This window comes from Pagrus major, chromosome 21, assembly GCF_040436345.1.
Source record: "Pagrus major chromosome 21, Pma_NU_1.0".
NCBI lineage: Eukaryota > Metazoa > Chordata > Actinopteri > Spariformes > Sparidae > Pagrus > Pagrus major.
In genome coordinates this window covers 22,643,281-22,667,497 of record NC_133235.1, presented here as the reverse complement: position 1 = coordinate 22,667,497, position 24,217 = coordinate 22,643,281, and the positions used below count along the sequence as shown (strand labels likewise).

Here is a 24,217-nt window from a genome sequence, read left to right as displayed (position 1 = left end):
AAACAGCAGTCCACAAACAAGTGGGTGACGTCACAGTGATTCTCTATCAGTTGCTACCATGAGGAGAGTTTGAAGACGATATGAAGGACTTAGGCTGAAGATATTGATTTTTAGCCACATTTTCACATACACAACCGGTGTCCTTACTGACCCATGGCGGTGTCACATCCCCACACTGGCCCTACATTGCCCCTACTGTTTGTCTGTGTATTGCATCCTGCGAACGCGTAGCGTTAATTCCTAAGGACGTGCAAAACAGATGCTCCAAGTGGACGCAGGATACACGAGGCAACCATCATGCGTACACCAACGCGTTGAAAAAACAAGAATATCTGCGGCCTTGTGCTTTTGATTCCTCTGGGGACAACTGCCAGTAAAGCAACCAGTGGTTTTGAAGAGATTTGTATTTCAATTTAGAGTTATATAAAGCTTATCCCAGAATATCACTTCAGTTTGTTGCATGATCAGACCGTATGGAACCTGTTTCTTTGCAATTCCTCCAGCACCTGCTGGAAGATGATGACTCAATCTTCCCGGTTATATGTGGTTAAAAAAAAAAAATCTCAGACATTTGGAAACAGTATACATTTGCAGTGAAAATGAATGCTAGTGGCAAAATTTGATGGAATGCAACTTCATACAATTTACTCAAGTATTGTTCTTTGGCACAAGGTCGGACTTGAACCCTGGGCCACTGTGGTGAGGACAGAGCCTCTGTACATAGGACGCACACTCTACCAACTGAGCTAACAGGCACCCCTTTGTTTAATAACGTGATAGCTTAGTTACTGGTTACTTTGCAGATTCGGATTATTCAGAGTTGATAGGCTATTACTTGTGATGTCAGCCAATCAGATAGTGTTGTAGGAGAGACATTGTGAGTGACGTAAGTGAGACCGCAGAGTCGTGACTACGGAGCATCAGAGCTAACGGTGCACTTTTTTTTTTTTTTTTGGCCTTTTGTGGCTTTATTGATAGGACAGCTCAGAGATGACAGGAAACAGGATGAGAGAGAGGAGGGGGTGGCATGCAGCAAAGGGCCACGGGTCGGACTCGAACCCCGGGCCGCTGCAGTGAGGACAAGGCCTCTGCACATGGGACACCCGCTCTACCAACTGAGCTTATGGGCGCCCCGGGTGCGCATTTTTAAATGAATTCTATCTTTACATTGCTTGTTTTATCTGAACAGTCAAAAACCTACTATCACATGATAGAAATAAAGCAATTACATCCTCACAATTGAGAATCTGAAACATGATAAAATTAGCCAATTATCAAAATTAATTTTCAGTGAGTTGATTAATTTGATTATTGTTTCATCTCTAATACAAAAAAATGCCTCATGAAGCGAAACAGACATGGAGATTTACAGGCTAAGGAGAGATTACCTTATAATCATTGCTGATTTTTTTTGTATTTTGTCGAGATATGAAGCAGACTAGCCAAGTAAACAGTTACCGATGTGTTATTGAGCACTGTAAAGGGTCATGTTGTGTGTGTAAAGTTAGATTGGCTGGACTGCTTTCATCCATTTCCTGTTTCCTGGGTGGCGTCTAGCTGCCCCACATTCACGAGGCTGAGGAGAGGGCTCCCGGCCTCGGTGTTATCTCCTCCTGTGGAATGTGCCACAACAGCGCAGCTAAAATAAGAAGGCCACACAGCGGAAGCAGGCTACAAGGCTGGTGCATGCCAACTAAATGTCAGGAGATAGTGTGGAGTGCACTTGGAACAACCAGAGAAAAATGGGGCTTCGTTTGAGAAAAATGTCTCCTAACTAGATTTTTTAATTCTCTTTTTGAAGATTATGTTTAGATAGCAGAAAGAGTTTATCACAGGAAATTAAAATCAATCAATAAATCTGTCCTTGTTCTTTTAGGAGTGTGGGCATCTTCTTAACCTTTAAATGATGATCCTTAATACTTCTCCATTTCTCTGGCACGTGTTTACTTATTAGCCATCTCAGTTTGTTTCATATGACTGAGTCAAGTGGGTTTACTCACATGACATTGACATAGTCTTGTCCTTAATGTCACACCGGTGTTGGATATCTGGACATGATAAAAATCAACTGGAAGTCTCATGGTGGGGTTTAGTCCACATCACCCATATTGCTCTTTGTCTGGCATCAGAAATATGTCAGCGAGGCAGAGATGGGGCAGCGCAAGTGTCGCATGTCACCCTGCGTAAGATTGTGACGCCTGATGTGAAAGAGCATGTGAGGGGCTGTCATGTGATAGACACCGTCAACGGGACACTGCTGCAGGAGGAGCTGTGTCACAGACAGCTGACTGTTGACACTGGAGTTAAGTTTAATGCGGCTGCATATGTTGTTATCGACCTAGTTATTGTGGAGGCGAGTCAGGAGGAGGAAAAAGACACCCTGTATGATTCATTTTGTTTCTATTTCCTATATTGATCCAGTATTGATTGCTTTTAGGCCGCTAATTTAGATGAGTCGAGCTTTGGAGCACCATCAAGGGATTTTTCATTCGCACAGAGTGTTGCAGATGTCAACGGCTGTCAGTTCTTTGCAGTATTACTGAGGAATATGCCACAGGAATAACAATTGTAGCCTAGAGTTAGCTGTTAAATATACTCGTACTTAATTAATACATTTTTGAAGACTATTTAAAAGAGGATAATTGTGTTTATATTAAAATATACAGTAAAACCAAGTAAAAATAAAGTAAAACCATCATTAAATATGCAACCTCATAGTTCAGTTCCACTAATCTGAATAAACATTTTCTATTTTCTCATTATTTGTTATTGCTTACAGCCTCCACAATTTCTCATCCACATTTCACTGTAGAGGCATGCCGTCAGTTTGTCACAATAAAAACGTAATGAGGTCTAACCCACAGAGACCTAACGGGAGCTCTCACCGGTGAACTCTTGGATGCCACACAGAATTCAAGCCGCCGCTTCCTACGCTAAAGAGTGTGGATGGAGACGAAGAAGCAAGAGACAAAACAAGTGTAAAACTGGAAGGCAAACTAGTGGATGGATTAAGAAAAAATAAAGGCTTTGCACACCAACACAGGTGTTTTCACTTCTTGCTAATTAGACTTTAAGTTCAGTGCAGCTCTGTTTTAATGGTGCAACATCCCCACCAGAGTCCTCAAACAAGGGCTGATCAGGCAAATGAAGTGAAAACACCTGTGTGAGTGGACCACGGGGATGTAGGGCCTTTAGTATGTAAAAGCCATTTTGAAATGAGCTTGAAAATCATGAAAAATGTGTCTGTTCATTAAAGAGGTGAAATAGGGTTGGGCGAATTGGCCTTAAAAATATCCCAATTTTTTTCACAATATATATCTCGATATTTTGAAATCTCCTCCACAGCACTTCATTAATACTAGGTATAATTAAATATTACTACGATTGAAGTAAAACGAGGAAAGGACAACACTTATGCCATATCATGATGTAATAATATCCACAATCTTAGACGATATATAGTCTCATACTTGTTTGGAACCTCATTAGCCACTACAGAGGTAAAAGCTACTCTTCCTGGGCCCCACACAAACTAACATTATATATCATAATATAAAACAATTAAAAATCCAAGACAAACGGAAACAATGAGCCTGTACTGCTCTTCCAATGCTGCTGCTGGTCACCCTGACTGAGGCTGCAGGATGTGGACACAAATCATGATAATAATAATATTGATACATTGCCCAGACCTAATGTGACCACATAATCCGTATAATCTGCTGGGGTTCTGCTACCCTTCAAAGATAGACAGTTTAACATGGAGGGTTTTTTGAACATCTCATTTACAGTGGATGAATAATTTTTATAATTCAGTTTATTTGAATTTATGGGTGATTTCTTTGAGGCTGTAACAAGCTGGACACTTAAAGTTGTGTATATGTATGATTAAGACAACTGGTAAAGCTAACACATGCTAATTTTAGTCACGTCAAGTTATAATAGCTGTACAAGTGCATCTCTGTCTGTCACCGCCTGAGCTGAGGCTTTATCTCTGTGTATCTTGGTTGTTCCTCAATGCCCAGGACTCAGTCCCTGATGGATCAGATATGCATTCCTTCTCTGTTATGGCTTGTCACATCATTGATGGTATCTGCAGAAGTCACAATTGTAGCACCTCAGCCTCACCAACTACACTGAGCCTGTCAACGACGTCAATCATCACTCGAAACGCAGTGTGGATTGACAGCATTGAGAGAAACAAGAGATAAGTTGTGGTATCTATTTTTTTTTATCTCCCTGCAGCCTCAGGACTCTCCACACCACCCACCACCCCAACCCAGTCGTCCAGCCAACCTGTGTTCACCCAGGAGGCCCAGCCGGCCAGGCCCAGCCCCGAGCGTGTGGAGACGAGCTCCCGATCCCGCTCGCTCTCCACGCCTCCAGACACAGGACAGCGTCTCAGCCTTCCCTCTGCTAAACCCCCGATCCCTTCCTCGAGCCCCGTGCCATCTTACTCTACCTCACATCAAGTGAGTCACATGAAAAAAAATTTTCTCATATCAAGAAAAAATAAAAATGAATGTTATTTGTTTGCCTTGGGACAGTTCACTCGTTGCTTTTGAACTCTGAACTATAAATTAATGTGGCGAGTTGTTGTTTATGGAGCAGAGAGCTTTCACATCACAGATACAAAACTAGTTCAAAGGTCATCTCTCCTGTTTCAGCTTCAGGAGAGAGTGAGAGAGAGTGCTGCGAGTTCACAAGTAATGACTGAACTCTTCTAAGGCATGACACATGCATGTGAATTCCCAGAATCCATTAAATACTTGCTGCTTTTACCGTACCTGCAAACTTTTTGCCTTTCGGCGACAAATGCCGTTTTAAGTGTCAACCAGGTCATATACGTCAATCATGTAGATCCAGAGAGTAATCTTAGCTTATTTTAGGATATCTTTTTTTTTTTTAGTGGAGAATGTTAAAGGTGCAGTTTTTAAGATAGTTGGTTGTTGAAGACACTGTTGGCAGGGCCCAACCTACCAGCACAAAACCTGGGAATGAGACCGTTTAAAGCCACCTTTGTGATATTTAATTTCAGCTAAACTAGCTAGCATAAGCTAATTTAATGGCGTTTCTCAACTGAGTTACCGATGGTGGAAAGTTACTAAGTTCATTTGCTTAAGAAGGAATTAGAGGTACTTGTCTTTTACTTGAGCATTTCTATTTTCTGCCATTTTATACTTACACTTGATTATATGTTAGAGGTAAATATCAAACTTGTTACTCCATTACATTTATGTGACAGCTCTAGTTACTTGTTACTTTGCAACAGCATATAAAGAAATCTACAAATTATACATAAATTAAGAATAAGACCCACATTAATGTGCGATGAGCATGTTAATGCATCAATTATTAGACCTAATGGGCTTCTGTAGAAACATGGGTGGTGCAACATGGCAGACTCTGTGGAAGAAGTAGTATAGCATGATGCGTTCTTCCTCTTCCTTCCCTTTTGTCTACTTTTTCCATTTCTCTCTCACTCCTCCTCGATCTCATCCTCTTCTGACTCTGCCTCTGTGCTCTCTCCTGTGTGTGTGTGTGTGTGTGTCCACCATTGTTCCAGTTTCTCCTCAGCCTTATCGTGCCTGTTTTACATTGTGTTTAAAAGAATCGAAAAAGCTATAAAACCGATTTTGCTTGTCAAAACATGATGTTGTTTTCTCTGTGTATTCTAATCTCAAAATGCTCACAAGGCTTCTTTTGTGTTTTTTAAATCACTAAAATCTTCTTGCGGCGGACAATGCCCTGAAAGAATGCATTGGGAACCTGGAGTGAGGAACATTAGGAATAAGAAACCTGAACCCCACTACCTGATTTCAGTTTCACATCTTGTCAACTTGTCTGTTATTATTGAAAAATAAGACTGAATGTGTCTAACTTTGCATATAAACTGCTGTATCTTTGCTATAATCTAATATCAGTGATGCCAATTGATATTTTCTGAAAATACTGGTCACAAGATGTTCAAACTAATAACTATATTTCCTTTGAGGCCACATAACAGTGGCCTTCTGTCCATGAGTCATGCGCTACTTTCCTCAGTGTCATAAGGGTTTGGTTGGACCGTGGTGAAGAGAGAGAGAGAGAGAGGGAGGCAGGGAGGATGCAGATCTTTAATTCAAGCTCTGATACTCGAGCATGCTGTGTGTCAACAGAGCTGTGTTTGCACTATTTGCTCTGAGCAACAGTGGCAGAAGAGAGGCTGTAAATATTGTCTCGGCATTGAGGCGATATCTCAAACACCGATAGCGGATGAACAGTTAACTGTGAAAGTAGCTCATGGTTTTGTCACAAGGATTTTCATTGTGGGTTTCAGTGTGTGATACCAGATTCCCCACAGTTAGTGAGGACGTACCTCTTGTGTCCATTTAATGAATAATTATCTGAAAGCCTGTCTCAGCCTCTCTGCTGTGAGTGATTGCGGATCCTAGCCAGAGAGGGCAAATCAATATTCCATCACCAACATTGTATACTGTTGATATTAACACCCAAGGACTCATGGCTGAGGTTGAAGACTGATGAGTCAGTGCCTGTCAGCCCCTCCATCGCACGTAAGGGAAACTCACAAATAATCTTCTGATGCTGTAGTTACTTTTTTTTTACCAAAACCAATTTCAAAAGCAATTCATTTAATGGATTTGTGTATGTCAGCTCCCCTGGAGTTTGCTGTAATACTCGGAGCAGGCTGCATGCCCGCTGTGATGCAGCAGGGCGAGATTTATGAGGGCGCTGGAGTAGTCTTTTGGCGAGAGAAGCGCTGTGTCACCATCGCAGCAGGGCCACACTGGGGACTGTTCAGCATCCCAGAGCAGGTATGCAGGCTTTCTCACACTGCTGCAGTGGCTTGTTGTGGACACAACTTGCAAATAAAGGACCAAGAGAAGTCATGTATCAACAAGCAGGCTTTGAGTATGCAAATCTCCCAGCATGACGCAGCAGATTTCATGCTGGGAGCTCGCCTGTGTTGTGCACAGGACGCAAATACAACAATTTGCATGTATTTTTTGTTGACGCCGAGGTTACAAAGAGTCGTTTTGCGCGTCTTGTCAGAAGAAATTAACCCTGAAGATGTGACAAGGCATCCCCAGCTTCTTGCTGCTTAGCAACGTAAGGGATTTCCTAATATGGTGAAGGGACCAGGTCGCTGCGCATGGAGGGGTGTGTCCACAACTCGCGAAGCTTCCTGCTTTTTCTCCGCGCTTCATGTGAGAGACTTTACCCATGGTGAGTGTCGTTCGGCAGATTATAACTCCAACAATGAAGTCGACCGAGTTATTGTGGTGGGATTAGTTTACACGCGCCTGTGTTGTGGCTGTCCGGGCCGCGCGTACGCATTGGTCCCCCCCTCCTACTGCAGCAAATGGATCAGGACTGTTCCACTCCGACTTTTAAGGGGTGTGTGTAGTCTAATAATAATGTGCCACTGAAGTTGCTACAGGCTTTTTGTCACGTTACCTGTGTATATTTAGCGGACTTGGAGGAGCTTTATGTAACCGGTAACACACCGGTGGCGCACGACGGTTCTTGTCGTCTGGTTTTGGTGTTTTGCGCATCGCTCTCGGTGTGTTCACAGTCTGCTGGGGCCGCCGGGGAGAAGTCGCTTCACCCTCCTGCTGCTGCTGCTGCTGCTGCTCACTCACAATTCACAGCAAAGTTTGGTGGTGCGCTGCCGTGTGTTGTTGTGAGGATCCGTTGCGCATCTTCATCGCAAACTTCTGCGTTTTTCCTCTCACAGGTCTACGGATTATTCGAAGGCATGCTGGAGAAACTTGAACTAGATGACGACGGTAAGTGTTGCCTACCTTGAATTAGTCACCTCCATAACATCGGCATATCTCTGGTATCCCAGCTGTTTAGTCAGACCAGCTACAGATGTGTCTGCTCAGTCTTCTCCACAGAGATTGTGTCAGAAATTGTAAGGGGTTTCCCCACAGAGGAGGCTGACTTCACCTGTTTGTCATCATAACAGACCCATTTGTCTCAATGTCTCAGATATTTACGCAAGGCTCTTGAAATGAAATGAAATGATGAGAGATACCTATAACATTCTGGAGATTTAAAAGAGTCATCATGGCAATTAAAGCGTTTGAGCTAATTGTCTTGCAGCATATGAGTAAGGCTGCAGCTAAAACTTGTGAATATTTTTGACGGAGTATTCATTTGGTGTGTAAAATATCAGAGAAAAGTCAGGACAGATGCTCGTCACAAGCACAGAGACCCCAGATAAGTCTTCAGGCTGCTCAGTTGTGTCATCAGCAATCAATTTTTTGATTTACAGTCATACAAAGCTGAGAAAAAGCACCAAATCGTTACATTTCAGGAGCAAGCATGAACAAGCAAATTGTAGCTGCAACTAACAGTTTTTTCATTGTCGATTTATCTGTTTTCTCAATTAGTCACTTGCTTGTTTGGTCTGTATAATGTCAGCAAATGTTGAAAATTGTCTCCAAAGATGATGAGTAAAGAAAATAATCACATTTAAGAAGCTGTAATCAGAGAATTTTGAGCTTTTTCTTCTTCGAAATGACACAAACTGATTAATGGATTAGTAAAATAGTTGGCGATTACTTCAATTGTCGTCAACTGCTCGATTAATAGTTGCAGCTCTAAAGCAAATGTTTTATTTTCACTTAACGATAATTAAATAAATATTGATTTGATTTAGTTAGTAAACTAATAGATTAATCCACTCACACTGTTTTTAATCACCACATGTGGGAAGAAAATTACTATAATCATCTGTGAAGGACCTAAGCTCTTATAGCACTTTGCTGTTTGTGTTTTTCCACTGTTTGTGTGATCGAACGCAGGGCTTAATTATGAGTAAGATGGAGCAGTGAAGTGGCTGAAGTGGTCCAGAGCCGTAATGGTTGTTTAGGCTCAGAGAGTGTTTTGTTTCCAGGCTCTCATTATATATTCCCTGTGAGATTTCTCCTTCCTCTAAAAGTATTTTCCTGCTTTTTTTTTTTTCTTCTTACAGCTGCTGAACCTGAGAGTGATATTTACATGCGCTTTATGAAATCCCACAAGTGCTACGACATCGTCCCCACAAGTTCCAAGCTGGTTGTTTTCGACACGGCGCTCCAAGTTAGTACTGTGACAAAATCAAGTTTCTTTTACCTGCAGATTAATCTTTCATATGATATTGAGGCTGCTTGGCTCGAGAATCAAAAGAGACGTTCAGCCTAAGTTAATGTTCAATAAAATAAGCCTCATGTTTGGTGGAATTGTCATAAAGCTGTTAAACAGTAATCCTGTGGAAGTCTGACCTTCTTTGATGTGTAGATCCTTAACCACTAAACCCACTGAAGCTCAGAGTTGGAATCCTTATCTAAAAGCTGCGGAAATACTAAAACCAACTCAAAGACGTCGAGAGTTTAGATTGGTGCTCATTTACTCGTGAGAATATGTCAAAAGAATTCGTCAGATGAGGAGAAGGGCTGCAACCAAATATTACTTTTGATTCAGATGTTAATTTCTTTTGCTTAACTGTTTTCTCTGTGAAATGTCAAGAAAATGTTTGTTTTTTTATCCGACCACCAGTCCAAAACTTAAAGGAATAGTTCACCTAAAAATGAAAACTCCTCATTATCTACTCAACCCCATGCTGGTGGAAAGTCAGGTGAAGGTTCATAGTCCACAAAACATTTCTGGCAGCATTCTCCTCAACAACTGAAGTAGATGGAGACTTGTTTTAAAATGTTTAAAAAAAAAAAAAAAAAAAAAACATAAAATGGCTCTTTATAGCTCCTCCTGCGTAATCCAAGTCTCCAGAGGCCACAAGATCCCGAATTGATTTGAAAAGAGGTTATTAACACCCTCTACGCGCAGTCGAGCTCGTGCACCTACTTCAGACGGGGTGTGCGCTAACGCTTTTAGCTTAGCAGCTACAGTGAAGATTTTGGCTTAAAAAAGGGAGTAGATAACATCTTTTCAAATCAATTCGGCCTCCTGAGACTTGGATATACTGTATCGAGCAGTTTTACGTTTTTTTTTTTTTTTATTTACATTTTTAAACAAGTCTCCATCTACTTCAGTTGTTATGCAGAATGCTGCAACACTGTTTTACTGTGAAGCTCCAGAAATGTTTTGTGGACGTAACTTCGCCCGACTTGGGTTGAGTAGACAATGACAGAATTTTCATTTTGGCTTGAACTTATCCTTTAAAGATATGCAATTTTAAAAGATATAAAACACTCATGAACAGCTTATGTTTACATTTAAGAAGTTCAGACCAGTGAATATTGACCATCTTTGCTTGATTAATCTGTTAAACTGGTTTGCTGATTCTCAGAATCGTTGGTATTTAATATGCTATTGATTGACCAGAGTAATGGATCAAAAGCTTCAGCTCCAGAGAAGATAATCACATCATGCAGTGAAGTATTGTGTTTAATCTAATTTGTTTTTTTCTTTTCAACTGTTGCTCGCAGGTTAAGAAAGCGTTCTTTGCCTTGGTAGCCAACGGTGTGCGAGCTGCTCCACTATGGGACACAGAGAAGCAAAGCTTTGTGGGTAAGAGCACCAAAACCTGTCATAGAATGACTTTATAGCCTTGTTTTGTGTTTTCTCATAACACATAGTAAAATAATTGGGTTTATAGATGTGGGAAGTCATTTTTTCTTTGGTATATGTCATATTTTGAGTATGAGAGAGTTATTCCAGTTTGCTGTTTTCAATGTTTGTTTCTTGTTTCTGATATTTGTTGTTCAGGTCGAAGTTAGATGTGTTTAACTCTGAGTTTGAAGTTTTAAAAGGTTGTTAAATCATGAATATTTGCAAGTATTTGGACCATTTTAGAGGAAAAGTGCTTCCACGCACTCTGCAGTTTTATTGGCCAAGCTTCCAGTCAGAAAATGTAGAATTAAAGATATTTAGATCCCTTTAGTCTTCTTATTCACTCTACATATTTGATTCTAGTAACACAGTGAGACTGCAGCATGCAGACCACATATTTTTAGTCCATAATTCCTCTGGACAGAGATGGAAAATGTCCGTGCTGTGCTGGTGCGCCTGTGCTAAATGAGCCCAGAGGAAACTTTTGTGTATTAATGCCGCTGGTCATGGCTAGTGGAGCGTGATGCTATATTGAGCAGAAGTCATTAGAGCTGTCATAAACCATTAAGCACAGCAATGACTTCTCTGCATTGACCAGTGCTCAGAGAGAAGTGAAGATAATATTTAACAAAAAGAAATATCAATGCAGAGATGGAGGCAGAAGTCAAACCAGCTGTGAATTGAGTTTGTTGTGCCGATTTCTTTTTTCCTGCGATTACTTTATTGCAAGTCAGCCTGCAATGAATAATGAATGCCAACTCAGCGTTAGGATAAACAGGGGGTGGGGGTCAGTGATTTGTTGTTGGCACCACGCCCTTGTACGCGCCGTCTCTTCTACCTAATTGTGCAATGCCTGCAGGAACGGTGCCGCATGTTGCACATTGATTAACACCTGTTTTTTTCATTACAGGAATGCTGACAATCACAGATTTCATCATCATACTGCACAGATACTATAAGTCACCGATGGTAGGTCCACCTGACAGATGAGATTTGCCTCTTTCTTTGAGGATTTCTTGTTTTTTTCTTAAACCTTTTTCTATTTCTTCTTTTATTTCAGGTGCAAATTTACGAATTAGAGGAACATAAGCTCGAGACGTGGAGAGGTGAGGTCATGTTTTTGTAGCATGTATAATGTAATATTTAAGATGCAGAATATATAAACTTGAATATTTCATCTCTTTCTACACAGAGGTTTACCTCCCAGCTACATTCAAACCTCTGGTCAACATATCACCTGATGCGAGGTGCGGTATCTGACTGTAAATAATGAATCTGTCTGTTTTTACATCTGTTTGTGTGTATGTGATCTGATTTCTCGTCCTCCCTGTAACTGGCCATTGTGTTTGTTGTGTTGCAGCCTGTTTGATGCAGTGTACACCCTCATCAAAAACAAAATTCACCGCCTGCCTGTCATCGACCCTGTGACGGGGAACGCACTTTATATTCTCACACACAAGAGGATCCTCAAGTTCCTCCAGCTTTTTGTGAGTCCAGCACCGTCACCGTCAGTCTGCATAGCATTTTAATCTACATGACGGATGATTCTGATGAGAACTTGTCCCACTTTCACTTGTCTGCTGCCCCCTTGTGGTCAACTTGGACACTAATGAAATGTGACAATGAATTGGGTTGAGAGTGATCACACAGAACACGTCTCTGCCTCATCGTGTGTGTGTTTGTGTTCTCTAGATGTGTGAAATGCCAAAGCCAGCTTTCATGAAGCAGACTCTCGGGGAGCTCGGCATCGGCACGTACCACGACATCGCTTTCATCCACCCGGACACACCCATCATCAAAGCACTCAACATCTTTGTAGAGAGACGAGTGTCTGCCCTGCCTGTGGTGGATGAGTCTGGTAAGATCAGAAACTCCGCTGCTGATGAAATTTAGTAATAATGCTAAATTAAGTTAGTTACTTAATGGAGTCCTTCATGTTCTCTTACAGGCAAAGTTGTGGATATTTACTCCAAGTTTGACGTGATTGTAAGTAGAAATTTCATGTTTTTTAAGAGACAATATACCAAATATTAGAGGATGAACTGCTCTGTGGTTTATTGTCACACTACTTTATACAATGTGTATTCATGTTTGTTCACAGAACTTGGCTGCTGAGAAGACGTACAACAACCTGGACATCACAGTGACGCAGGCTCTGAAACATCGCTCTCAGTACTTCGAAGGAGTCATGAAGTGCCACAAAATGGAAACGATGGAGACCATTGTGGACAGAATAGTCAAAGCTGAAGTGAGAATTTTCAAACATAAAGACGTGTACAGACATTTTGTTGCCTGGAAATAACCTTGGACTGATATCAAGTTCATCTCTCTGTGTTTTCCTCCAGGTGCATCGGTTGGTGGTGGTGGACGAGCGCTCCAGCATAGAGGGCATCGTCTCCCTGTCGGACATCCTCCAGGCTCTGGTGCTCAGCCCTGCAGGTATAGATGCTCAGCATCGCTAGCCTCTCTGTTCCTGGACCCTGAGCTCTCTCCCCACCCCGCCCTCTAACCCTGTCCCGGGTAGGAAACACTCGCATTTTATTTCCGGCTGGTTGTCGCCTGTAGCTGGCATGGTGCCTGACGTCCTGTCTGTCCTGCTGGAGGCCGCTGTGTGCAGCAGTGTTGTGTGGACTTTTGTGTCAGGATGAAAGGGCTGTCGTCCTCTGAAAAACAAGTCCAGTGTCTGCTCTCACCAATGCATTGTAATATACCTGGTATAAGCCCGTTGGGTAGTCACACATTTGTAAATCGTTGCAAAACAGATGGACTTAAAGAATAAGTACAGCCAAAAATGAAAATTCAGTCATTATCCACTCCCATGCCGATGGAAAGTCAGGTGAAGTTTTGTAGACACCAAACATTTCTGGAGCTTCACAGCAAAACAGTGTTGCAACATTCTTCTAAACGACTGCAGTAGATGGGGACTTGTTTTGAAACAGAAAACAACCACTGAAAAAACAGCATGGCTCCATACTGCTCGACCGGTGTAATACAAGTCTCAGGAATTTGAAAAGATGTTATTTACATCCTTTTATAAGCCGAAATTTCACTGTAGCTGCCAAGCTAAAGGTGTTAGCATGCATCCTGTGGGAAAAGCTGTTACTTACACCCACAGCTGTATGGAAACAAATCCACAGCTACTCCAGTTTTTCCAGAAATTTTTTGTGGACTTTGAAACTTCCCCCAACTTTCCATCGACATGTGGGCGAGTAGGTAATGACTAAATTTAAATTTTTGGGTGTACTTACATTTTGAACTGGAATAAAACTTTACACGCTTGCAAGGGTCCACTAGGGTTCGCTAGATGTACATTTCATCATGTGCTGACGTCCACATACCTCCAAATTGTGATGCCACCAGACTACAACAAGCTTTGGAATATGCAGACTCTAGGGAGTAACAGAACTCCTAAACGTCCACAGGTTGGGAGGATAATCCAGGTTTTAGAGAGCAAACTGAGCGGAGAACAAACTGGTGGCAAAACGAATCGATGAAGACTACAGCTTCGGGTCTGCGCTGATACTCATATCAAATTTTCCCTACATGTATTTCTCAGTTAATTATCAGTGTGTAAAGTTGTATAAAAACTGTGTACAGAAAAGAGTGAAATTACAGAAAGAATGGCATGAACAGGTTTCATCAGGCTACATTCAGGTAACATTTGATAGACTTTGGTTTGTTTTCATTTTACCCTCTAAAGTGATCAGTCTTTTGGGATGGTATGTTACCCACACTGTCCTTTTATACAAGATGAGTCCATTGTTATTACATTTAAAGCCTGTGCTTGTAGTTAGAATCCAGCTTTGTGAAACAAAAACAAACAAAAAAAAAAACAAAACTTCCACAGAGTAAAGTTTTCCACAGTGGTTTGAATCACAAACGTCAGGTTTGACACAACCTGTCCTGTCCAGAGGCTTCATGTATTATAAATTCTGCTCAGTTGTGTTTGGCTTTTAGTAGACGTAGCTGCATTTTGCCAGGAGCTGGCTCTACTTTGAATATGTTTTGTATTGATACGCGTGAAAACAAATAACAGATGTTTGCATCATTTAAATGATTTCAGTGTCGGAGGTTTGCTCAGGCTGCAGATCAGCAACATGCTGTGAAGGAAAACATGATGCACGAGCATTCAGCTCCGCTTTCTTTAATCGAGATGTTTGTATCATCATTTATATCACTGCATAACGCAACTTCAATTTTGTGGAAATAACCAGTCGGCTGCAGCTTCACACTGAGTTTAAAGAGCGTCCGATGGGGCGGTGGGTCGCGGCTTCAAAAAGAATGATGAATCTTGTTTTTGAAAACAGGAAGCTCGATTTAGACCGACATGTCTACATGTTGTAGAGATAAAACGCAGGCAGAGTTTACTAATTCTGACTTTTATTGACTTCATAAGTCAGTAAAACTAGAAACATTGATTTGTGAAAATGTTTTGTGAAACTGCATGTCTAACCACAAAATGTTCATGGTTTTGAAGACGTTAATGCTGTTTTTTATTTCTGCCAGTGAGATCTTACAGCAGATCGTGTCATGCATAATTATTAATGATGAAAACGGATGAAACTATTTAAGCAAGATTTGGGTGAAATAACACAAATCCTGTGGATGCTGTGGTGTGTTTATTTGTGCGTCGTGTCCTCACTTGTGCTCTTTCTTTGTCTCCGTAGACGCCTGTAAGGAGGAGAACCTGCCTGAGTGAGAGGAGGTGAAGAGGAGAGACAGTGGGAGTAAATAAGTTTGAAGGTTGAGGTTGGGAGCGCAAGGCTGAGCCGAGTCAGTCTGAAGGTCCCAGAGACGCCTGCAACTGATGCACTATAGAGGCTTAGAAACCAAAGAGCTAGACAGCTGAATGAAGTGGAGTTCCTGCACTGAGGATTGATTTTCTGATCTTTTTTTTTTTTTTTAGTTTGTTTGTTTGAACACTGATCAGATAAAAAAAACACACACAGCATATTGTATTTGTACACACAGACACGCACTCTCAAACACACAGAGATGCATTATGGTCACCAGCCGGGGAGATGGAGGGAACGTGGAGACTGATGAGTTAAGGTTCCGGTGTAGTTCTGATCATGCTGCTGTCATCAGTCGATTTTTTTAGTCGCATTTTGTCGTCGATACTGAATGTGATCAACTCCAGGAAAGCTCTCGTTCTGCTCACTATTTGATGTAGAATGATGACCATTCACAGATGCAACGTAATGTTTGGTAGCAAAACTACACGTCACCTACAATGTGGCCATTTTTATGACTCTTTGTCATTAAAAAAAAAATTGCCAGTGCCAATACGGAGGGATCGATGCCCCATCAATATTTGTGCCTTTTGTTTTCCCTCAGACTGACTGTATTTGTGTCCTTTGACGTTCAATTGTCAAACGAATGCAATTATTTGGGTTTTGTTTTTTTTTTTAATACAAGAAGTTGACTATTTCGTCCTTCTACTTAAAATTTGGTTGATTTTAGTCTCAAGAATTTCCATCAAATTCGAAATAATTTAGCACAAACATCTGCAGCAGTCGAAGGAAAACACAAAGAAAACACCTGGAAAAAGGATTCTGTCAGCCAAGAACTATGAGCGAGTCCCTCTCACTCATTTTACATGAGTAGTGATTTAGAATCATTGCAACTTAAGGATTATTTTTCTATTGGTATTACAACAACAAAAAATGTCTTTTTATATGTTTAAAAAACATTTTTTTAACGTTTATTTTCAGTTTTGGACGCTTCAGATAACCTGATACACACAAACATGCAAATCAGCTCTCAGCTGTAGCTTCGACAGGACTCATCTCCATCTTTGACTGTAAATAGGATCGTTTTTTGGGGAAACGTGTCACATAAAGCTTTATTTTTATGAATGTGTCAACATGTTTAAAAAGAGAGACTGCAGTTTTAACGTTATTTTTGTAAATATATTTGTGGCAATATGTCCGGTTCAAAGAGACTTTGTATCTGATCAACATGTACTGTAAATGTGCAAGCATGAGAAAAACTACACTTCAGCAGTATGAATGTTCTTTTGTTTTACTTTTTTTCTATTTTTCTGGCTGCAGAAAAATAAATGGACACTGAATGTACCTTATATCTGTGTGATTTAGTTTATTTTAATCAGGTATACTGTGTTTTTACCTGTTTTTTTTATTGATCTAAGGATGTGTTTCCAACCTTTTTTGTCTCAAACACCCCTTCATCACACCTCTCACATGGTTAGGTCTTGACATTCACACCACCACTGAGGGTGGCAGAAATGTGATGTTTTACCTATTTACTTTCTACTTTATTTAGACTTTTCTTCTTCTTTGTTAGCTCATTTTTATGCACTCTCGGTTGCAATGTATGGTATTCAAACAATTGACTCTGAGGCGTGTCCTGGTTATTGTGCCAATAAATATACAAAAGTTCAGCCTCACCCTAATTCGTAATCCAACCACGCTGTTTATTTACCTCCCAACACACAAGTATGTGAAGCGATCCAACCAGCCGTTCATCCACCATCTTCACAAAAGCCCCTGGTGACTGTAGCAAACACAGCTTTATACAATTGAAACAGTCAGTCGTCGGACAAAAAATTAAACTGCAACTGTTTTAAATCATTCATTCAACCTTTTCAAACAATAATGCCATAATTCATTAGTTCTAGCTTTTTGTTTGTTAGGATTTTCTGCTCATCTGTGATTTATATCATAGAGGACTGACTGTCTTTTGGTTTTTTACTGTTGATTGGACAAAAACACAACACTTGGCGACACAAATGAAGACGATTGTTGAAGCGTTTTGTGGATCTTCAGATGGACGTGTTAAAGGTCCAGTGTGTAGGATCTAGCAGCAGTCGGCTGCTAAAAATTTGAAAGCCCCTCTGTAGAGCGAGATTGCTAATGATTGTTGCAGCCTCAAATATCTGCAGATCTTTAGACGGTCTTGTTAAGTTCCAATAACTCTGTGATGACGTCTGTACTCGGCGTTTGACCAGACAAATGTGTGTTCCACCTAAACAACACTTTCACTTAGTGGACCACAATAAGTACAAGTGTTGCAATACTTTCATAATTCTGCATTTTATTTCATGTGTTCTCTCAACCAAAACCCTAAAGAGCAACACCACAAAACAAATATGCACCAACCTTCAGTTTACCCTCACCTTGTATCAGACATTAAAGACTTTTATCTCACTGTCTACAGCTTTGAACAAGCCGTCTCTGCTGCCTTCCCGCTGATCACTTGATCACAGGCGTGATTTGTAGTTGATAGTTACACCACACGCTCTCCATGTCTTCTCTCCAGCTGATTACCATGAGATTTAAGACGACCCTGCATTTTTTTCATTAGACTTTACTGAGAAAGACTATCAGTAAGCACAGACGGCATCCCCCGAAGCTGTGAGCTGTAGAGGAGCTTTCAGCCCCGGAGCTCTTCGTGGCATGCTGCCCTGAGGATATTTTAGTGCAGGGATAGGCGAGCATGTGCCAGAGTGTGCCGAGAAGAGGCTGGTTTTTTATTTCAGCAGCTGATGACGATCTGCTGGGTTAAAATCAGCTGTCGTTTTTCCTGTGGATGAGGTAGAAATGTGCAGGCCCCTCGATTTGCCTGACGTTTTTCTTGTGTTTGTGCTGCAGCCACAAGGTGACACTGTAGTACACAGATCAGGCAGCACAGGGCCTCAACAAGAATCAGCTCCTGCAGTTGATCCCATCCTGGTGTAATGAGTAACCACCTCTTTCTCATTGAATATTTACATCCCAATAAGAGATGAATGATTTCCAAGCAGTGCTTTTCTCTCTCTCTCTCTCTCTCTCTCTCCCTTTCAAGGAAATTGCTCGACTTCAGCAGGAAGTTTTTCTAATGCAGCAAAGGTTGCCTGTAAATGAGGGGCGAAGGTACCACGAGCGGATCTGATGGACTTCCAAATGAGGGCTGAAACCGGACCAGACTTACTCCAGACAATCTGCTTTGATCTCCCAATCTCCCCTGTGATACCCAGTGCTGGGAAAGCCTCCTCTACACCTTGTAGCCCTAAAGCAGATGAGGCAGGAGGGTTTCACTACCATCCACCCCCCCCCCTCCTCCTCCTCCTCCTCCTCTTCGCACTGCCCATCTTTCTTTATACACACACACACATTCACCATCCACACCCGCACTGGACTCTCTTTTGAAAGTCTAGGGCTTGATTTAAAATTCCTCTTCAGAGCGTGTCATGCATTTTATATGCATGGCGAGTGGGAGAGAAGAGGAGGGATTGCGTGGGGCTCCAGCCCAAATGAACTTCCCTACGCTGTTGGTCTCCTCGGGGATATATATCCACACACACGCACACACACACACACACACTTCTTTCTTTCTCTCCCCTCATTTTCTCGCACCCACTCAACTCTTTCAACATTAGTTTTACTGCATCATGCTTTTCACAAATTCCACTGAGCAGCAAGAGTGCCTTAGCCTTTGAAGACAAGTGTGATCAGAACAGAGGCAGGGGGTGTAAAGAAAAAAAAAAAACCTGGCCGCAGGGCATTTGGGTTTTTGCACTCGTGTTTAGCAGCGTATGGAGCAGAGGAGGGAGGCTGACAAGTGCAGTGTTTGGGGACAGCTTTGATGTCTGATGGGGTGCGGCTGCTGCTCATGCACAGTCCTTCACAAGGAGACTCGTCACGTTGACACAGCCAGGCTCGTATTTACAGTTTCCTAGCTGTGGATAGATAACAGATAATCAAAAGAGCACTGTTGATACTCTCCGTCTAAACATCTCTTATTCTCCTTCTGTCTTGCTGACAAGCTCAGATGAAGCTGAGAATCAATAACAAAAAAAAAAAAAAAAAAAAAGGGAAAGCAGACGTAACATGAACTTGGACTGCTTGAGAAATCTGGTTTATTAGGAACAATATGATCCCACTAGCTTATTGTGGATATAGCAGTAAACAACAGAAACACGATTCACTTTTTTTTAAGTGCTACAGGTTTGTGATTATAGACGTAAAACAGTACAGCAACCATAGTGCCTACATTCATATATGCACAGAGAATATAAAAAAATTACAGTATATTGCTGTTAAACTGTTCCTGCTTGTGAATAACCCTCTGTTTGTCTCTTGTACACATCACTGGGAATATCACACACTGTTCTTGTGACAATGGGGTGGTTTATAGTGGTAACTGAGACAAGGTTTAAAGGGACGGTTCGCCCAAAATCAAAAGCACATATTTTCATTCTTACCTGTCGTGCTACGTATCTATCAAGATTGTTTTTGAGATGTCTGCCTTCTCTTGAAATACAGTGAATCTAGACGGCGCTCAGCAATGTCTCAATGTCTCTTTCCAGAAATCATGACCCGGTTACTCAAGATGATCCACAGACGAACTATTTTCTGTGTCTACTCATGGACGAGAGGCTCGTGCTGGTGACAGTGTGGGATGTAAACATTAATGAGGTCCTCCCATGAACGTATGATGAGAACTGGATACAGCGACTGAGGCGGAGCCCTGTTCATTCCAGTGAAAGCTACTCAGGGTTGCATGAAGACAAAAAAGTTTGACTCTCTGGGTATAGAATTACTCAGATCTGACACATTGTGGGGCCCATGGTGTGTGCACACGAGACTTCCGCCTGCTCAGCTGGCTAACTTCCGGTTTGGCCCCCGGCTAACTTGTATGGGGATGAAATGATTTAATCGTGAAGCTCCTCGAGACTTTCCAGATGTTATCGGACAGGATTTTTCCAATTATGATGGTGAAACTAGTCATTTCTCCGGGCACTGGTGGACTCGAGGTGGGTTCAGGGGAGGCGATCGCCCTTCCCGTGGACATAACGTGGCAAAGTGGCAAACTATAAATATGTTACAACATTCTGCACGCTGGTGCCCTTTTTTTAAACACCCTGAGTCCGCCATTGTCTTTTGGGCCCCTGTGCATCATGTGAAGGTGTAATTACACTGTAATTCACTGTGTGAAATTGGCTTCAAAGCCTTCTGCTCTTCCTGGGGGCTTGCAACCTCCAGGACTGAGCTGTTACCAGTTATTTTAAGCCAGCCACTCAGCAGCCATCTTGGCAACGCCCCTGGGCAGGTAATTAATTGGCTTTACAAGATCAGGCTTCCGTCTAAATGATTGTGCAGAGGGCAATAACTTCACCTTCGATGGTCACTGGGACATAAAAACTGCATGCACAGAATCAAAAGTCAAATCTGATAGTAAAGAAAAAGCGAGTTACTTTGCCCCAAAACAAGGTGAAAGATGCTGTTTTCCAACAGGTTACACTTCTAATACGCATCTGTACGGTTTGTAGAGAGAGACAATCTATTGTCCATTTATCTCATTCTACACATTACATTAGAGAGAAGGCAGACATGTCTCTGGCTGACATCCCCAAAACCCGTCAACTCACACCAAAACAATCTACAAGCATAGATAGCCCGAAAGGTACGAAGGCAAATATGTGTATTTTTTTGATTTTGGGTTGAACTGTCCCTTTATGTCTGGCAGGTCAACACTTTACAGATAAGCACTGAGTTATCATGGGAGCACAAAGTTGACAAAGGTTAAGCTGATATTATACAGTAACACTAGACAAACCCTCGACAGAGAGATCAGCAAACCTCACTGAACAGACTCGGCTGAGTGAAGCGACATGTATTCTCGTGAAGCTACTTTTTGTTTTGTTTTTGTTTTTTTTAAATTAAAGATTAATACAAGTTAACTTTGGTTTCCAGCTCTCTAGGACTATACTGTAAATCTGTGGCAGTTTAAGCTGTAAGTAAAAGTTAAAATCGACAGTATAGCAGCCTTAAGCCAATATTAATACGACACAGAAATTCACTTTTTAAAACATTTTTCTTGTTATAATAGCAGCCAGGAAAAAATGTAGTTACAGTGTGATTCCATAGAAGTAGAAAAAGTGAAAAAAAAAATCTCATCAAAGTTACTGTTAAAGAATCTGTGATCTGGTACCTCTTAATAAATAGAAAAATGCAACTTCTTTGCTGTTATTTGTTATCTTCTACCCTATCTGATATAAATACGGTTACACACGGTGATATATGTATCTGCTGTGTGAAGACAGTATCTTTCATCATTCATGCGACAAAGAAGTTTTTAATGACAGAGGAAAGAAAGAAAAAAATCACTTTTCCATAACCGACTTGCTAAGTACTGTGTACAACAAAATATTTGGGAGCCTGCGAGCGTTCCCAAAAATTTTCTATCCGACTGTAACACAAGACAAACATCAATAAAACAGGCTGAAAGGAACGAATCAATGAGCGGAGAGAAGGGGGGGGACATCTCAGGTTCCAGCGCTCAGTCGGGGACACGCTGACTGAGCTTTAGTTCCTGAACTGAAACCCTGCTGCCTGCCGTGGTGATCCGCTCAGTCGTCTGCGGCCAGGCGAGGCTCTCTCAGTCCACGTCAACAAGTCAGGTCTTTGTCGGAGTGGATTCTAGCATTACCGAGTGGCTGTGGGGCCTCGGCAGCTGGAGGGTGCATGTCGACGGGGTCAGCTCTGAAACCCGCGTGAGCCCAAACAATCTGGCCGCAAATGGACTGAGTGGAGAGTAAAGAAAGCTGCAACAGAGGTAGAAAATAGAAAAGAAGTGATAGCTTCAGGGGTTGCTTGGCTGAGGATGCTTTTTAAAGGGGAGTCGTTTTTTTAGCAGAGGAGCGCTCTCATCACTTTGCTTCAGGAATGCACACTTTTAAAAAAAAAAATCTTCTGTTGCAGGGGCTTACTCCCTTCTTGAGATGCAAAATTCAATGTTTACTTCTACCTCGCTCTTTTGTGCTGTGCTCAACATTTTCCTCACCACCATTTGACATTTTTATGCAACGACAGGCTTCTTCGGCATGTTTTCCACTCCATTGTCTTTTTCCGCCGTAAAAAACTGCACAGCTTGTGCTGCGAAAACCGAAAACCAACATACAAATCGCCATCAAGGAGCTCTCAAAAGAACCATCAGCAGACCTCAGTCCTTCGCTGGCCCTTCCTATTAAAGGCCAGGGGAGAGTATAATGGTGCAGTGTGTTCAGAGTTCACTGGAGCTGTCTGAGGAGTGAAAGCCGTAGACACACAACCTCGCTGGTTGCAGCAAGCTGTTTCCATTATACATTCTGAGCAGCTGTTCTGTGGAGGAAGTCCTTTGAAGGACGGCTGGCTGCAGGGGGTGGGGGGTAACCGGAGTCCACGGTTCAAACGGGGTTCTTCACCCTAACAAGCAGGGGCGGGGCTGCGGCCGCTTCCTCTCCGGCGTGGCGTGTCATTGTCCCCGGGCCCCCCATCATCAAGGCCTCCCGAACAGAGGCCCCACATGAGCTCTGACACATGCAACGTCTACACTAACACTCAACATTCATGCTATAACTAGTACAGAAGCAGGCAGAAAGACAAAGACAACTTCTCCTCAGTTGTACTCAGATTAGTGTGATTACATCTAAGCTGGCTCTTCTCGAGACGTCCTCTGCGCCGTGTGGGCCGCTTCAGTTGTTTTGATTCGTGTCTGTTTTGACATGGATGGGGCGAGGAAGAGGGAGTTTTCTTGAGAGAGAGAGGGGGCTTTGAAGAGAGCCAAATTCAGAAGAGTCTGAAGGTTGTCTCTGAGGGGTCAGGGGCGTCTTTAAAAGGAAAAAGAAGAGGCACGAGGAGAGGGGGTAGGAGGAGGAGGAGGAGGAGGAGGATGAGAAAGAAAGTCACGCTGGTAGAAGGAGAAGGAGGGCTCGGTCACTTCTGCGTAAGGTAGGCTCCGATGGTGAGGCTGGCTGCCCCGAGCGCAGCCATGCCGAAGACCGTCTTAATGGAGGGCCAGGAGCAGCTGAAGACGGAGTCCCTCTGCCTGTCGTACAGCTCCACGAAGGCATCCTGGGAGAGAGACAGGAAGAAGAAAGACAGACAGTTAGTTATGTGTTTACCTATGTGTGTGTTCTTGCATCAGTTGGTTATCTGATGGGTCAAACGAAAACACCACACAGGATCAGGCTGGCATCTCGTTTATTCCTACAGAAGAATAAATCTTTAAAGGAGACACAGCATGCTCATTTTCAAGTTCATAATTTTATTTTGGGTTATTACTAGAATAGGTTTACATGCTTTAATGCTCAAAAAACACTGTCAGTGTCACACTGTCCCCTGCTGCAGCTCTGTATTCCCCCTCTGTCCGAAACGCTCTGTTGCAGCTCCTGTCTCTTTAAGGCCCCTCCTCCTGAATACCCAGTCTGCTCTGATTGGTCAGCTCACACACGCCTGAGCGAGGACAGCTAACAACAACAGAGCAGCTGGAGCAAGTTGGAGGTAAACTAATTCTGACGTGTCAATCTAGCCGCTAGGCATAAATTATGCATATGTTTAACTCTGTGACGTAGTGTGATGTCACAAAGTCACAAAATTAAAGGCGGGACTACTGACGAGGCGTTTCAGGAGCAGTGTTTTCTGTGGGAAAGAGGAACTTTTGTTGGTGCTGTCTTTTACATGGACAAGACGACATTAATTGGGAACTATTTTCAGTTGCGGATGAATACACAATTTTGAGATCCTTCGAGATTTGACCACGGAGGGGAATTGGATTTCATTTGTGACAATCACGACATTGAAAACATTTCATCCCATTATTGGAGGGTAAAATATAGACTTCCAACTTGATTGTATTGAAGTGGCGGACAAAATCTCTCAATATCTGAGCAAGT

At 42.2% G+C, this 24,217-nt stretch overlaps 2 protein-coding genes across 4 annotated transcripts in view; one reads left to right on the top strand and one right to left on the bottom strand.

Moving 5' to 3' along the window:
* LOC141016644 (5'-AMP-activated protein kinase subunit gamma-2-like) overlaps window positions 1–16,642 on the top strand; it is a 29,925-nt gene extending 13,283 nt beyond the window's left edge. The window contains exons 4-16 of one of the 3 annotated variants that reach the window (XM_073491134.1): window positions 4,246–4,472; window positions 7,739–7,790; window positions 8,984–9,090; window positions 10,437–10,518; window positions 11,471–11,529; window positions 11,621–11,666; window positions 11,753–11,807; window positions 11,921–12,047; window positions 12,253–12,418; window positions 12,509–12,546; window positions 12,662–12,808; window positions 12,906–12,999; window positions 15,228–16,642. In XM_073491134.1, coding sequence (XP_073347235.1) covers window positions 4,246–4,472; window positions 7,739–7,790; window positions 8,984–9,090; window positions 10,437–10,518; window positions 11,471–11,529; window positions 11,621–11,666; window positions 11,753–11,807; window positions 11,921–12,047; window positions 12,253–12,418; window positions 12,509–12,546; window positions 12,662–12,808; window positions 12,906–12,999; window positions 15,228–15,259 — 1,232 coding nt within the window. In that variant the 3' untranslated portion in view covers window positions 15,260–16,642. Of the gene's footprint in view, window positions 1–4,245; window positions 4,473–7,175; window positions 7,228–7,317; window positions 7,399–7,738; window positions 7,791–8,983; window positions 9,091–10,436; window positions 10,519–11,470; window positions 11,530–11,620; window positions 11,667–11,752; window positions 11,808–11,920; window positions 12,048–12,252; window positions 12,419–12,508; window positions 12,547–12,661; window positions 12,809–12,905; window positions 13,000–15,227 lie in introns of those variants that run through there. The other 2 variants (XM_073491136.1, XM_073491137.1) reach the window with 2 other exon arrangements.
* Window positions 16,643–19,397: 2,755 nt separating this feature from the next.
* The window catches only part of bcl2b (BCL2 apoptosis regulator b), a 28,838-nt gene continuing 24,018 nt past the window's right edge, over window positions 19,398–24,217 (bottom strand). The window contains exon 2 of the mRNA XM_073491554.1: window positions 19,398–23,396. Within this exon, the coding sequence (XP_073347655.1) occupies window positions 23,259–23,396 (138 nt within the window). The 3' untranslated portion in view covers window positions 19,398–23,258. The remainder of the gene's footprint in view (window positions 23,397–24,217) is intronic.